General features: G+C 40.0%; 1 protein-coding gene across 1 annotated transcript in view; it reads left to right on the top strand.

Moving 5' to 3' along the window:
• Positions 1 to 16,598, top strand: part of ARHGEF28 (Rho guanine nucleotide exchange factor 28) — a 120,697-nt gene that overhangs the window by 49,861 nt on the left and 54,238 nt on the right. The window contains exons 8-9 of the mRNA XM_088536739.1: positions 463 to 509; positions 1,992 to 2,052. Of these exons, the coding sequence (XP_088392865.1) occupies positions 463 to 509; positions 1,992 to 2,052 (108 nt within the window). The remainder of the gene's footprint in view (positions 1 to 462; positions 510 to 1,991; positions 2,053 to 16,598) is intronic.

Here is a 16,598-nt window from a genome sequence, read left to right as displayed (position 1 = left end):
GGTGACATATATGTATATATATGTGTGTGTTTGTATATGCATTTTTTTTGGTATGAAATTCTTTGTGTGAAAATCCAAAGTCTAGATTAACAAAATGCACACAAACCTTTCAGGAAAAAACTGCCTAGTGGTGGGAGGCACAGATTCAGAACTGGGCGGGAAGGATCTTTTGATCACTTTGGGGTTAATCACTTGCTAGCTCACGACTCCCCACATTTTCCTAGCCTGTCTCTTTAATTTCAATAGCCTGTTCATAACTGGCCCGTGACAATACCATAGCACTCGTTGTGCATCCTGCGCGCGCTGTGCCCACGGGAATGCTGCTCCGGGGCGATGCAGGGGCTGCAAAGGGCCATTGTTCTGCCCTGGCTGCATGTTTGTTTGCGCACTGGAAAAGCAGAGACATTGGCGGCACAAACTGCATTTGTTTGTTATTTAAAGAAGGACTCTCTGCTTTTACAGGTCCTGTGAACTTGGCATCTGATGAATTGTCCCAGGATGATGTGAAGGTACAGATTTCTCCTAATACAAATAGTTTAAGTTTTGAAACGGCAACCTCTACTAGGCTATCCGAGCACCTCCTAGGGCTAACAAATAAATAAGGCGACAGATGCCTGCCAAAAGGCATTTTCTGCTCGTTCTTATCCTGCAGGGATAGTTAAGTGTGTAGGTTATTAATTGAAAGTACCTGTTATGTGGTTGTGGGCCGGAAAGCTAGGTCAAAAAGAAATCTGCTTTTAGCCAAGAAAGCTCCTGCATTTGTGGTCATCCTTAGTTCCTTCAGGGAGCACACACAGCTCAGCTTCAGGCATGGCAGGAGCAAAACCCATCTCCTGTATGTGCAGCTTTCATCCTTAAGATGACACAAGTTGGTCTTTGAGAGGGACCTTTTGGGTAATTGTGACTCCTTACCTGGCTCATTTCTCAGATCAGATGCAGGCCTGTCAAAAACTGCTTGGGACTGACTGGGAAAAATGCTGTGTGTAAAAAGTAGGCAGTTCCTGTTATCTTTCAGATACCCTTTGACATGGAGTTACCTAACAGCTTTTTGAGAGGAACAGTATTTGTGAAAATCCCGTTGTGGTTAGTCAGCTGTATATGTTTCCTACTTTTATATTCTGCTATTTATTTTTATTTATCTGGTTGTGTAATCAGAAAATCATTGCCTTAGTCTTATTTTTATTAAACTTTAAAAAAGGAGCTTCGTTATTAGTTCAACTGGTATGAAGTCAAAATAGTGATTTAGTTTCAGAGAAACAGCAGGCAAATCTGGTAAGGTAGTATCTTCTTCATAGGATATGCCTATCAATTTTCAGCAGCATTTGAATTTTGGAGAATTTTACTGTATTGACACTTGTTATGAAAGAATAACCTCTTAGTTTTTTTTTTTTTTTAATTGACAGCTATATGTAAGATCGATCAATTCTTTGAAATTCAGATGTTATAATCTGTGTCATCTCAAATTTTATTACAGCGTTGTGTGTTTCTATATGCTTTGTGGAGTCTGTGTTGAAAAATTATGTTGGAGCAGAGTGTGACAGCTCATAAATCCTGCTGGAGGGAAGAGGTGTAGTACCATATTGGCTGTCTCTATGTTAAGGAGGCAATAAAGGCCATATTTCTCTCCTTGAAAGGACAAACTGACATATGGTAATTCTATAGGTGTGAACAACTCGGTAACAGAGAAAAGCTCCCTTAAAAGTTCATTGCTTTATTTTGTCCAAAACACCGTGTAAACTGGTCAGAGCAGAGCTAAGCTTGTATGGGAAGAACAAATTGAGGGCTGAACTTCGCATGGAAAGTGGGATATAGTTTGGGTTGGACTTCTGTTCATTGGTTATGACTAGCATTCGAGCCTGTAGTGTCAGCATTATAATTCATATTTGTATCTTTCGTAGAGGCTGGGAGTGGTGCTATCTATTGTGTTTATTAAGATGACTTTTATTTTGTCATTTGTCTTCAAAGAGCTAACTCAACTGTTCTTTTTCTAGCCTTTCAGAGATTCTGTGGTTCCTTCCAAGGAGAACGAAGATCATGTGCTGTCGGGCATAGGTAAGAAATCATTAATCATTTTGACTTCCAAAAAGCTATTGATCTCTGCTGTAATACCAAATACACACAAGGCAGTTCCTTTAGCGGGGAGAAAAAAAAAAAAGAAGTGAAAGTCATTGATTTTTATGTCATAGTTTGGCAAAAGATCATGCCAGTTATAGTTAGGTCCAAGATGAGCCTCTTTTGATACACCTGTGGGTAGGTTGTGTGTCCAGTGCATTAACTGATGCTGGAATTTAACTCTTTAAGTTAATGATATAAGTAATGTATGTTACTAAAGATTAAAGCACAGAAAAATGCTTATATGCTGTAGCATTAAGTGCTATAGAAGTATAGCCAGTTACACTGGACACTACGTTTACAGAATGAAACCCTTAAGAAACAGACATAATTTCAAGTTTGGGAAAACCTCCAACAACAAAGTGCAAAATATCAGCTTTGCAAAGCTGAGCAAAGAGGAAAAAGACAACAAGTAGCTGAGTTCTGCCATGAGCAGATGCTGTACCAGAGCGTGCCAGGTTGGCTTAGTTTGCCTATGGTCCGATGTCATCTTTAGAGTGGAGGAGCTGAGATGGTGGCATTCAGAGAGCCCACATGCAAACTTTGGTGGCTGCAGAACTAAGAATTGCTCTGTGTGTGTGTGTGTGTGTGTGTGTGTGTGTGTGTGTGAAAAGGAAGGTGATATATATGTATGAATGTAGGTATTATCTGCTAAAGGTAAGAGGTGAAGTAAATTTAGAGACAAAGGTGTAAAATAAGAACCTGGCAAAGTATTCAAGTTCTCTCTCATTGTAATCATTGTCCTTCTAATCACTGTTGTGTCAGATGCTTCTACTTTGAAAATGTTTTCTTACTTGTTTTATCTTTCCATTTAAGAAATATGGGGTCTACACAAGGAAATCAGAAGTAGTAGCAAAAATAGATTGTTATCCTAGTAGGAGGAGTTACTCTAATAGTAATATTCTAGTAGCAGTAAGGTTATTTTGAGGTGTTTTGTGCATAGCGCAGAGAAGCAGTCCGATGTCTTGCACAAAAATACAGGACATGTACATGAGAATAAGTGTCCATATGATCAAATGTGTTTTGTAAAGAAAAAGCAAATTATTGGACTGCATCTCACCATAGGAGGATGTGAAGCCACTGGGGAGAGATTATGATTGCCTAATCTGAAGCCTCATGCTCCAGTCTTGTCTCCAGTTACATCAGCTGGAGGGAACATAAGGCACTTTAAGAAGTGTTAAGTTCTCCACTCTGAAATTATAGATGATATTTCTCTTTCTTACCCCTGAAATGCCTTTTCCTTCTAAGGCATCCTTTACACATTGCAGCTTGTGACAGCTGGAAGAGGAGCCAGGCTCTCTTGGCTTCAAACCAGCTCTGTCTCGTCTTTGATGTTTGAATGGGCAGCTGCAGGCAGATCCTGGGTCCTCCGCAGGGGCATGCGGGCGACTTCAGCTCTGATTCATACCCCAAGTTAGAAGTGGCAGAATGTAGGTTCTCGAAGGGAGAATGTAGATTCAAATGGAGTTTTAGGTTAAATATAGTGTATTTACATTCAATGCAGAACAAGATTTTAGTAGTTAGAAATTGATGTAGGTGAATTTTATTAGGCTTTTTATTTTTTTATACATGCATATATGTGTGTGTACATATAAAATTGCAAGTACCTATATGGGTGTGTGTTTACAGCCATATATGTCAAAATACGTTTGCACAGGTGTGAATATATATGTGTGCGTGTGTGTATGTGTGTATAGGTTTTGTCCTGAGTACAAGCTCAGCTTATCTTGTAACTAAGAAAGATTACCTGCTTTACCTTCTGTCTGAAAAACGCACTAATCTACCCTTTATCTCTTCATTAATTTAATTACATTGTAGTATGTTTAAAAGGTTGGCCTGTCTGTGAAGAAATTATAGTGAGGTCAGTTCTGCTTGTGTTGGCTGTTAAGTCTCTGTAACTGAAAAGGTGCTAACCCCTTGGTGTAAGCATGGGAGCATGGACTTGGTGCCCGCTGCACCTCAGACTTTCCTCATCCATCTCTTGAGCACTGAACTTTACTGAAATGCTCGTAATACAGACACATCCGATAGGATTTTGCCACTGACTTCAGCCGAGCCTGGAGGGCCTTGGGGCAGCCTTGTGTGGGAGGTGTCAGATGGAGTTAATGTGCAGGCTGGGGAATGGTTGGGCTGTTGGATGTGGTCTAAAAGGTGCAAGTGGGAAAGGCCTTAGAAGGATGGAAATGCAGTTTGGTGAATAGCTTACCAGTTGACTTTGGCTTGTTTTAATAGTTTAGTTGAATGTAAAAATCAGTATATGTTCTAACCTGATCCAAATAACCATACTGCTAAATGTCATGGTTTTATTATCCTGGATTGCTTTAAACTTTTTTAAAAAATGTTTGCTTGGCATTGTTAAATGGCAACATTTTTGGCAGGAAGAGCCCGCGGTGGGGAATAAGGAGAGAAATGGAAATGGTTGTTAGTGGTGGAGAGGAAGAGGGAGAACAGCTAAGGAGGGGGGTGAGTGAAGAAGAATGAATAGAAATGAGCAGAGTTTGGGATCTCACTAGGAAGTTGGATGCGTAAATCAAAGAGCACTTCTAAGAGGAGGAATATTAGTGCTTTTAAATGGGTGTCTTTGAATGGATATAAATTCTCCTGCTTCTCCTTTCTTTCCCATATGGTTCTAGCTTTTAGAAACCTCTACCGAAAGACAGTCTACGTAGGACAACTGAAAGACCTCCCCTATTCATGCCATTTCCTTCTCTACCCTACACTTAGAAGCATGTGCACAGTCCTAGCTCTCTCCCTGGCCTGACAGCCCTTGAGAGCTGGAGCTTTGGGACTATCTTTGCAGCGGCTGTTGGCAACGCACAGTAGGAAGCCCAAAGGATGCTCTCTCCTTGGCTTGTTATCTTCATTTTTGATTGAGACCTGGCTGTCTCAAGCACCCCTTGAGTCTTCTAGTTTAAATTTTAGGAATGTTGCCCTTAGCTGGAGAGCCCCTGTCACAGCTGAGGTCGGAGGCAGGCACCTACAGGAACCACTGTGAAACTGTACGAACTACCCAGGACATTTTCTGCAGCGAGCAGGGTCTGCCATATTCAAGAACTGATGGAATAAGAGTAAACTGATTGGTACAGTAGGAGTATGTGGAGACTTCTGAGGTGAATGCTGGTCACACCTGCCAGTCTTCTTTCCTGTCTCTCTCCGTCATATACATATATATGTCTGTGTTGAAAATTGTTAGAGATCTGTTTCATGTTTTTTTTAAAAAAAAAGACTTTTTTTTTTTGCAGTGAAAGAAACAGACTGGAAGGATTGAAAGAGGAAAATAATATCCAGTTGGGCAGAATGAATGAAAGAAACAAAAAGGGAAGCACCAAAAAAACAAAGATTTTTTTCTTTCAGTATTAAACATATGTATTATTGCCAAGCATTGTCATCCTCAGAGTCAGCAGCCCTGCTCGTTTTGGGTGGGTGACTGGGAGTGACAGCTGAATGCTGTTACTGTTGGGCATGTGATGGTGTTAGTGGGGCATATGTTTTTAAAGTTATAATTCCTTCCTGTTTTGCATAGCTGGTTTGGAAAGAGGATGTTCACAAGGCCATTTATAAAGCTGCAAAAGTTTCTTTTTTTCCAGTAAGAAAAATCTAACCTTGTTTTTCTTCCAAGGAAATATAGCTTTTTTTCCCCCTCACCTTCAGGAAGGCAGGATGCTCATAACTTTTAAAAATATTTTCCTTGCTTGTCCTAGTTACAGTGCCAGTGACCTAGTGGTGGATTTTGTGTCTGTCTCCTCTATTCTGTTTGCTCTGCTGGCAGCAAAAAAATCATCGAGCCACATTTTGCACTTAGATTAAAAAAAAATTACAAAAACATTGATGCCAATTTTTGGCAGTTCTCTGTAAATGACCAGGCAGCTACAAAACATTTTAGTTGAATCTGTCCTTTGATTTTCATGGTTCTCCAGAAATTGCAGTTTAACCACAGATCAGTTTAAAGAACAGAACATAATGATCTTTTTCTCTGTGCAAACGAGTAGGGCTGAACTGTAATCTGCAGAAAATCTGTTTTCAATGTTGCTGTTTTGTTCTTTTTTAATTAGATTTCCTTACCGTGGTTGGTAAGACTTAAAACATGCTTTTTTTTTTTTTCCCTTTTTTTTTGTTGTTGAAAAAAAGCATTGTCCCGCTGTCTGGATTCCCACCTTTACATGGCTTTGGTAGGTCTGTAAAATGCTTAGAATTAGTGTGCCTACTGAGTTTGGTTGGATTTTTCTCTTGGCTTGTTTGTTTGTTTGTTTTTGTTGTTGTTATTGATGGGCAGAATATTTGCATTTGAATCTGTTTTGAGTCAAGTATGCCTGTTTTTACATTAGGACTATAGGAAATAATATTATGGCTATTGAGGGATAGTAGTGAGAGTTGTGTATTAAACGGTGCCTATTGAGACAGTTATGAGGAGTTCTGGGATAGAAGTGGGGCAGATCTTCTGTGTTTGTGGTTGTCTTTGTTTTTTCCTAGAAGGTTTCAATCCTGTGTTTCCCTTATGCCTGCTGAGAGAGAGGTCGGGTGATCCAGCTGTTTTATATCTAGTGCAGGAGCTGCAGACCCTTCAGTTTCTCTCTGTTACAGTTTTACTGTAGACCTTGGGTCTGTCACTTGTCTCTCCCTTGTGTCTCAGTTATTTTTCTGTGAAGTGAGAAACACCATAGCGAGTGAGATGAGGAAGGGGCACTGCAACCCTTAAACATTTGGAGGGATGCAAAGACGCCAACTGCTTATACTGAAGTACTTCTGGAAGATCAGTTTGCTATAGAGAGAAGCTTTCTGAAAACCCATTTTTATTTGTAGGGGTGGATGATTTGAAAGTCGCTGAGGAACATAATAGCTGGAGAAAACTGTGGAGCTATTACTGCAGCTATGTAACTGGCTGTGGCAGTTACAGTTGCTGTTTTTCGCTGTGCTTCTCGGAGATCTTTCACGCTGCTTTTTCTTCTTTTGTAAAGCCATTGTGCAGTTTTATACTCCTTGCAGAGAAGAGGCTTAACCTGTGGCTTATCAGTCAGAGTCCTGCCAGAAACAACCTCTGAACAACAGATGGTTGGTTCTAATTTATTTCAGCAAGTAAAACATTCTAATTTGTTTGGATGGTCTATAGTCAAATGAGTATTGAAGACTGCTGAATAGCTGAAAGCTACAGAAGATGTGGGAAGTAAAATCTTCCAGGGATGTGAGCCTGCACTGAGCTTAATTAAAAAGCTGTGGAGTAATCTGGAAGAAGAAGCATTAAGCACTAAAACAAGCTTGTTCTTGTTTCTTGGAGTTTCCTCCACTCATGATTTTCTGCGACGTTATAATTCAAGTTAACCTCAAAAGGAAGACAGAAAGAAAAATGAGCAAGTTAGCAAACATGTGCTGTCTAGCTTCCCAGAACTTGTCCTCCTCTGCTTAGAATCCAAAACAAATTTGCTCAACAAAATAATCGTTCAAAAAGAGTCTCCTTTTTTTCCTGATGTTTAAATAGACTCATTTGCCTGTCTTTTGTCCGGTCTCATTTCACACTAATGTAAATATATAACTAGGATATGTCTTACGTCAAGTTATTCTTGAAATGTGAACTATAGTTCAAAAATAAATTGTAAAGAGTAGTTGTAGTCTCAGAAGTGTGCATATGAATGCTTTTCTCAACTTTCTTCCTTCTTGAGAGGCTTCCCTTCCCTTGAAATCTTCTCTGAAACTTGGAAACTTGGATTTTTAACGAAATCAGCCTTTGGTGAGCTTTCTGGCAGCGCAGACTGCCAGAATACGGGTAGACTCAACAACCAAGTCATTGGCGAAACTTCAGAAAGAACCAGGTCCAATTCAAACTTCAGTTTGCTTTCATGTAAGGCCATGTGAATCCTCGGTGTTACTAGGGCTTGCACAGGCCACAGGCCTCTGTGGAGCAGAAACTAGGAAGAGATTTTTGTTGACTTTCACCCTTATTTCTCAAGCTTTTGCAAATAAACTCAAGGGACCTTTTCATTAGGGTAGGAGACAAACAGCAATGGGCTTTCCATCCACAGTTGTACTGCGTATCCCAGCTACTCTTTTGATGTGAAGAGATACTGGACAAGGAGAGTATTTAGGCAAATTATCTCTCTATGCACTTTGTTGGAACTGTTTTGTAGTTGTTTCCAGAGTCAGGGCATACTGACCGCAATCACATGAAAGTAATATTAATGAGTTTGCTGTCCTAACCCGCATCAGGTGAATGGTGTTGTTAAAAAAAAAAAAAAGAAAAAAAAAATCACCAGTCAATCGTAAATTGGACTTCAGAGAAGATCTGGATCTTCTTCACAGGAATCCCAGTCCTGGGACAATAAACTGGATGACCTGTGAAATCTGGGACAAAGCTTCAGTTAATGCATACAGTTGCACAGCTTCTATGTAGCTAAACTGTCTCAGGACTGAGCAGAGATGGTGGAGATGTGCTTATTGCCTCAGCTTTGTAAACTCTGAGGCCATCCATCTTCATCCCAGCCTCTCACTTGGTCTCCAAGGATTTTGCATTACTAATATCATTACTTTATGCAAAGCTATTTGTGAAGAATTCTTAAAGGCAAAGTGCTCTTTTAATTACCAGAAAAATAAGGCTTTAGTACCAGCACTTGCAAATAATTGCCTTTCAAAGGAAGGATGCCTGTTGCTAATAGGTCTTTGCAGGGTAATGCATCATTCATCAAGTATGACAAATACAATATTTTTAAAATGAAAATGTTGTTCTCATTATTCTGACTGTAGTTGTCATCCTAGTTACAAAGGAAACTAAGAAACCCGTTTCCTAATTTCAAATGAAACATGAAAAGTACAGTTTTAATAATTTCACATTCACATTGTAATTAGAAATATACCTGCAAGGGAATAATTAGTATTTGATATAAATGTAAATTATATGGTTTGTCAATCTTGATAGTTTACAGCAGTGTAATTCCATGTGCAGGTTGTAGGATATATCCATAGAAGTAAATGGAGTGGAGTATAAAAATACTTGGTCTGACTTTTAATAGGCCTTCTCATTTAAAGCAGTCCAGAACACAGTTCATATAAATTGACACTGCTTCCTCTGCATCCTGCCTTGACTTTGGAGTGTTTCCATAAATTTGGATGTCTGCATAGAACAGTTTTTACAGGAAGAGGCAGGGTAGCTTGCTGCTGTCACGGAGGTGTCTGCGATGACAACAGCCATTCTGTATTCCTTTTCAGGATAATGTCCAAGAAAATGCACAAATTAGTCAATGAAAAAATGACTCAAATTTATAATATTGTATATTGTTCATTGTTATTCCTAGTGCCTGTCTATGCATCCTCAGGAGATGCTTATTACACAAAAGGCATCTCTAATGTGAGTGTATTTTGTTTTCAGCTCTTCAAATGGAAAGACTGGAAAAGATCTTCAAGAAGGGAAGTCTTAAGTAGGTGACTAGGGGTCGGAGGGCTCAAGGCTATTTATTCTTACATCAGAATGAGCCGAGATTTGAGATCTTCATTTACCGAGGTCTGTGCAGAACCATGCTGCATGAAGCGTGACACTTGCTGACAGCTGTCTGCACAATCCATATGTGATTGCTATGGGCAGTTGGGACAAGCATTGGAGTTGGAATGTGTTCAGTGTGTGAACCTGGATTCTGGCACTTCAGTTTTGGTCACCTTTGATTCACATTTGCTGATTTTTTTTTTTTAAACAATTCTTAAATCTAATGCAAAGCAACGCAGATGTTTCACCTGAAGAGTGAAGACAGAAGGAAAGCCTCATACACCTCTAGGTTGCAGAGGTCAGTGGAGAAGGGCACCAAGCCTTTTCTACACCTTCTTTTCATGTCAGAGTGATATTTCCCTTTGAAAGTGAACAATTTTGGGGAAGATTGCAGGCTATCACGTTCTCAGGCTGAATCATGCTAGGAGGAAGCATGACTAATGCTCATCCCTAATGCTGCGGGAGACACTGCCCAGAGCAAACTGCGTAGGACATCTGGGCCATCATTCTCATCACCCATCCAGTAGTGTCCTGTTTCTAGCCCTGCTCTTCAGGTTGTCAGCTCTAGCTCCTTTTTCTGTTTTGTGTGCATCTATTCCCTGTTTGGAGAGATCCCAAAAATCCAAAAACACAAAATCCCTTGACTCAAAGGGATTTTGACTTTCTGGTCTTCCAGGGAGAGTCATGAGCTAGAATTTTCTTTTACAGGGTTTCAGGAAAGAGAATCCCCCTTCTTGCCCAGTGCCCCACCATGGGGCTGTCCTCTGTCTGCTTCTAGGGGATAGAAGTGCCATTCCAGGGAAACCGAAAATACTGGTTGCATTCCTGTACTTCCTCCCGTCTTACCACAAGCTGAGGGAACAGTCAGACAATAGACAATAGACTGTAATATCGCAGAAAAACATTTATATCAAGCGGATGTGTTTTGGCAAGTGCTGGGTGAAAGAATTTAAAACATTACATTAGCATTTATTAAAAGCGTTAGCCTAAGGTAATGCACACAAAAAAACATTTGTTCTTTATCTTCACATCTATACCTTGGTATGTATAATTGAAAACATTTTTAGTGGAAATTAAGGTTAATATTTTCCAGCTAGAAAGCACCTTTTATCTTGTAAGATGCCAGATCTCTGTGCCAGCTGCATACAAATGTCACCGGTGAAATACTGTCACTTTGGAAATGAAGGCTGGCAGGTCAGAAGTGGATTGGATCATGTCACAAAGTGCAAGAATGGGAAGAAAAATATTTTTAGCCAAAGACTGTAAGACAAAGTCCCTCTTCATGGCAAAAAGCATCACGAACCCTTTCATGGCTGCATAAAGGACTTTCACAAACAAGAAAAAAATAATTTTTCACGAGTCTCAAACTGAGCAAATAAAGTGAGTGATACTGAATTAACCCTTCAGAAATAGGGTATTGATAATTTATCTGTAGTTTCAGAATGTCATTGACAAATCCCTGTACAAGTTTTTATTCAGAGGAGATTGCAGCAAGTGGCTGAAAGCCTAAGACTTGTCCAGGAAATAGAGGATAAACACCAGGAACAAATAGTCAGGTTTTTATCATAGCAGAGGTTTAATAGATGGATTCTTTACATGTTGTGTAATAGGATTGCAATTAAAAAAAATAATAATCTTAACTTACTTGTTTGTATTAGAAAGTTCTAAAATAACTCTAGTAGCTTCAGAGAAAGAGCAGACAAAAACTGAACAGTCAGTGAAAATATTCAGTGTACAGAGGTAATTCAGAAAAGCAAATGTCTCAGCATGTAAAATACTTTAATGCTGTGGCATCCATCAGCGTTATGCCTCGTTACGAGTTCTTTGCTCAGTGTCATCCTATTGTGGACTAAATAGAAGTCCAGGAAGAACACAGAAGGGACAAAATTTCTGGATTGAAGGACAGGTGGAAAAAGTCCCAAATGGTTAATTTAGAGAAGGGATGTGCAAATGGAGATATCACAGAAGTAAGCAAAGCTTATGATTTTGCATAGAAAAGGGGGAGAGAGAAAAAGCAGTAAGGAGTGAAATAGAAAGGCGAGAGATTTTAAAGCCAGCGTAGGAAATACTGTGTTCTTTAGATGTAACCTCCACTTCACCCGTGGAGCTTTGCCTTCTCGTGTGCCTGTGACTAGGACTGGGAGTAGGAGTTGGTAGCGAGAGCACACTTGATTACAGGAGGGAATACTGCTGCGTTCAGGGGAAGTCTTTTGTGTCTGGACAGTTGGGAAGACATTTCCGAAGTGAGCAAATTCTCCAACAAATATGCACTGTCTTTTCCTTTTCTCTTCAACTGTGACCGCAGTTGGAGGTAAGCAAATGCTCTGAATGGAATGCAGGTGTGAAAGGACACGTCAGCTCCTGCATTCCAGTATATTCAGGGGATTTATCAGTGCAATTTGAATGTGACATTCCAGGGAGTGGAGGTATTTTGAAGTGGATGCTTAAACCATGGTTTTATATCCTCTCTGTATTTTCAGTCGTCCATTGTCTGTTGTAATTCCCTGGGGTTGTTAATTATATATATAAATCAAACAAAGTCTGTGGGAGTGTCTAATATTTAAAGTGAAAGTCTGAAGCTTCTAGCGTCTGGGGCAAATTATTGTTTTCAGGCCTAACAAAGCTGGCAGGACTTCAGTTAAGGCAGAGGCAGAACAATGATCTGTTTCAACTGTGTTTTATGTAATGTGTGCACTTTGTGAAGTACTTGTATAATAATTATTTTATCCCTAAAAAACTGATAGATATCTGTATAATGGGCTTTGAATTAAATTTGCATTTGAATTGTCTTATTTTCTTTCAACAAGTACATTGTTATCTCTCACTGAAAGGCGGACTGAGGAATCACTTGAAACATAATACAAAAGTAGCACTGCAGACCTCAGCAGCCTGAAAAATAATTGAAGTGAAGTAAGGAATGTTAACAAGCTCAAATATCATCATCTTCCAAAACCTGACATTTAAGCTGATCCATGTTCCCTCTTCTCCTTATGTGGAAAACAGAGGCGCATATATTTTGGGGTAACTAAAACCAAGCTTTGCTGCAGCTGGTTAAGACACCCTGGACATGTTATTTTTGCATTAGCTCTTGTATAGCCACATTTGAGCCTATTTAAAAAATTGTAGTTTGTGCAGCGTGGGGGGAAGGGATAATGAGTTTCTACTGAATACTAATTGCCTACGAGTTGTTCAGGGAGACTGTATAAGAATGGAGGATTTGTTGTAAATTAGTCACTAGCTGTATTGTGCATTGCTATGAGGTTAGACCAGTGCTGTAAAGGTGCCAACTCTACAAAATTCGTATGATTCACTGTCTAACTTGGTGACTGTGTGAGGGGGAAAGTACTATTCAGACTAAATATTATTGGAAAGAGAGCTCTTCTAGTGACAGCATAATCTGTCCTTATAATGCTTAAGCTTTAAGCTCATTTGAGCTAGAAAGACCTGAGCTGCAGACTTTTCAGTGGGTTATCACTGCATTTACAGCTACAACATCCCAGAGTGTGCCAAAGTTACAAACACGGAGAGGGAAAGTGTTGCTTTGCAGTAATACCGGATCCAGCTGATTGATGAGTGTTCCTTGCTTACTGTTTGTTAATCTTTGACTTCTCTAACTTCAGCGTTTTGCCTAGCTTCGATTTGAGAGCCGTAGTATATCACAGTTCTAACGTGTAAACAAAGCCTTGAAAAAGCCTGCAATAACTTGTTTACCTTTGAGACATATTTTCTCATTCCCCGCTCAGTTCCTATTGTTTTCATTTACATCAAAATGGAAAGGTGAGTTAATGATTCATTGGCACACAGTGACCTTTCAAATAGCTCTGGACCACGATGCAACAGCTACGCTTGAAGCTCTCAGACTTCAGCTGCCTTGCTTTGCCTTAATATTTGCAGCCTGATCTGTCCACATGCCTGGACGCCTGAAGAGAGCAAACATTTGGAGCTTCTCCCTCCCCTGTGTTTAGTGGGCAATTCGATCCTTCTTTGTCCATTCCTTTATTTTACATCACTCTTAGACTTGCTGTTTAGAACAGCCAAGTGCAACTTTGAGAATCTGCTCTCTTAGCGAAAAAAAATGGACTCAGACTCTGATTCACCTTTTAATTACTCTTGGCCTTCCTTACCTAAAATGAGGATTCGAAGAAGGGTACCCAGACAAGGTAGAGAAAGTTGTCTTCTTTTAAATCACTCTTGCTTAATAGCTCTGCCTCCTTTTCAGTGTCTGGTTGTGTGCAGGTGGCTATACACAACTCTAAACTAGAGGTAGATTTTCTTCCTTTCTATCAAAAGTCTACCTCACTGTTAGTTATTCTCTTGTAAATAATGGGTTTGGGACTCATAAAGTATGAAGAAAGTATTTTCTCTAAATATATGTAATTCTTTACCACTGCTTTTATATCTTTATTCTCTCAGGGATTTTTTCTTTTGGTTGTGTGTGTTACTTTCACTGTAGTGAAAGCAGTTTGGACACCTGAGGAGCTTACAGAACAGTACTGCAGCTGCTACAGGAACTTTTGCTAGTTAGTTGTTTTCATTCTAGGGCAAAATTGTAACTTAATTATGGCTCAATAGCAATAATTAAGAAAATTTTTAGTTACCCACAAAAATCTTAGCAGAATGAAGAGGAAGATCTTTCTCTTTCTTTAAAAGATAGCAATGAGATGTCAGTTGCTCTCTTTGCATAGATCCTTGTGCAAAGATATAGTCCTCCTTTGTGGAGAAGCCTTTGGGAAGTTATAAATATTGTCAGTATGATAAAGTGTGTTTTAAGGAGGTTTAAAAGCACTGACCAACAAGTTTATGTTAGGAAGAGTTATCATTGAAAGCTTTAATGGGGACATAATTTTTACTGCATTCAGACAGAAGCAAAGAAATGAATACATAGAATGGAAAAGTGTGATTCTTTATTCCTTTCCTAAAATTGCTTTTGTGTTTTAGAAGAAGATAATTAAACAAGAGAAATAAGATGCATCAGTGTCATTGAATTCAGTGAGCCAGGGAGATTTTGCTGATTACACAGACTGAGATTTTGACCTTATATTTTAAAATGAAAATGTGTACAAAATGCACATCTTAACCCGCAAGAGTGTCTTCTGAGGTTTTATTCATGGGATTTAGTCGTTTATCCATTATTTCCCAAGAGCATAGCAATTTCTACAATGTGTGTGGTTGCATATACAATATGTAAAGAAGATGAAATGTGTTGCAAGTTGTGTGTGTTGTTTGTGTATTTCACAATAATTTGTTTTATTTGTAAATGGCTTAACGGTGCACCCATTCTCCATGGCACTTTTGTTGTTTTTTATTTTACCTTAAGACAGTATTGCCTTTTTTTTTTTTTTTTTAAATATTTCACCTACGCTGTAGCAAAGTATACACATCTGGTGTTTTATATGTTACTATTGCATCTTATTTCCCACAACTGTTAATTGTATACCAACATCTGCTGCTTTTATGCACAGATGACCATTTATATGGGGCTGTTGGAGCAAGAACATGCTGGGTGCATGTGCACCCAGAATTTATCAGTGGATAAATGCCAAGGGTTCACTTGTGCTTGGAACACTGAAATCCTGGCTGCTTGTAGGGTGGAGAAGTGGCTCTGCAAGAGACCCACAGAGCTGCAAGGTGCTCCCTGCCTCGCTCGGGGAGCGCTGCCCTGTGCCTTCCTCCCCAAGCAGAAGACGTCCTGTGTTTTTGCAGTCGTTGCTGGTGCATGATGCACACCTCAGGAGAGCAGTCCAAAGCAGAAATTCTCAGATCCTGTCTTGGGCCGCGTGTGCCTGCGTTTTCAAATTTTAAATTTCCTTGTGCCCGAAGTTGGGCTTGGTCCAGGCTCAGGGACCTCTGAGTCTTCAGTGAACGGGGCGATTGAGCACTGCCTTGCTAGGGAAGCGCTGTGGGGCGAGGGCAGCGAAAGCAGGCGCGGGCCGCGTGCTCCAGCATCAGCCTCCACGCGCTGTGAGCAGCAAGCCCCCTTCCTCCTCCTCCCCTTGAAGCAAGCGTGCGTGCTCACAGCATAATTAAAGATTAATTGGGCTTAACAGTATGTGAGCATGACTCTCAGTGACTGGACCGGAGAGAACTGTAAGTGTTAATCTGTACTGCAGAAGCCCTAAGGGTATGCATTTTGTTTCTAATGCAAAATGGCCAGAAGACATCGTTCTTCTCCTCTCCCCTCAGAGGTATTCGTAGTCCTTGGCTCAAAGTCTTTCTTTCTCAAAACCAACAACTCTTAGAGACTTTTCTGGAGGCCATAACAACCTCATGGCTTCTGAAAGCCTCTTTCTGGCAAGTCTGTTGTGCTCTCCTGGTAGGTGAGACTTGTGCTCTGAGGCCTCTCAGGCAGAGGTGGAAATTGAAATCAAGCCTCCCATATCCTGGGAAAGTGTTTTTTCTCTTGTGTTTAGTGTAAAAAGAGACACTGACTTATTTTTGTTTGTATATTCGCTTATTTTTTTGGAAACTGCTAAGCCATCTGCTTCAGGGATTGAGCTAAGAGTTACAAATCCCATGTTGGAAGGGGACACTTCTTTGCAGAGTAGGTTTAAGTGACAAAGACCAAAGGTGATGTTTAAGAACTGCTCTTCTCCTTAGTGTTTCTTAATGGCTGCTTTAGGAGCACATTTTGAACACTGTGGATATGATTTCCAGCATCTAAATGCCTGATTCTCTCTCTAGTAGGAAAGTTGGTGATTTGGTTTCCACTCCAGAGACTGGGGACGGTGAAGTGTTGGACTTTATAACAACAGCCCTTTAAGGCTTCCCTCACAGCGTAGCAATGTTCTTATGTATTTGCGTACATAAATTTGCACAAAATAAATTTATAATTTTAATCTTATGAGTAGTTGCAGTGAATGATTGGAGGGCAAGGCTCATGAAATGGCAGCACAGATGTGCAGTTGAAACTGGTCATGCTGTCACATCTACAGAAGTGTATGACACTTTGGTCAGTGCCTTGCCAGGAAATTGTGGAATTCTTCCCCAAATAGAGATGACCATCTGTGGGTTTAGGAGAGCA

The sequence above is a fragment of the Tinamus guttatus genome, unplaced genomic scaffold, assembly GCF_059628265.1.
Source record: "Tinamus guttatus ecotype Peru unplaced genomic scaffold, ASM5962826v1 Tinamus_guttatus_pri_ptg000705l, whole genome shotgun sequence".
In the NCBI taxonomy this organism is placed as follows: Eukaryota; Metazoa; Chordata; class Aves; order Tinamiformes; family Tinamidae; genus Tinamus; species Tinamus guttatus.
The sequence above is the reverse complement of the archived record's forward strand: the minus strand, read 5'-3'. Positions and strand labels throughout refer to the sequence as shown.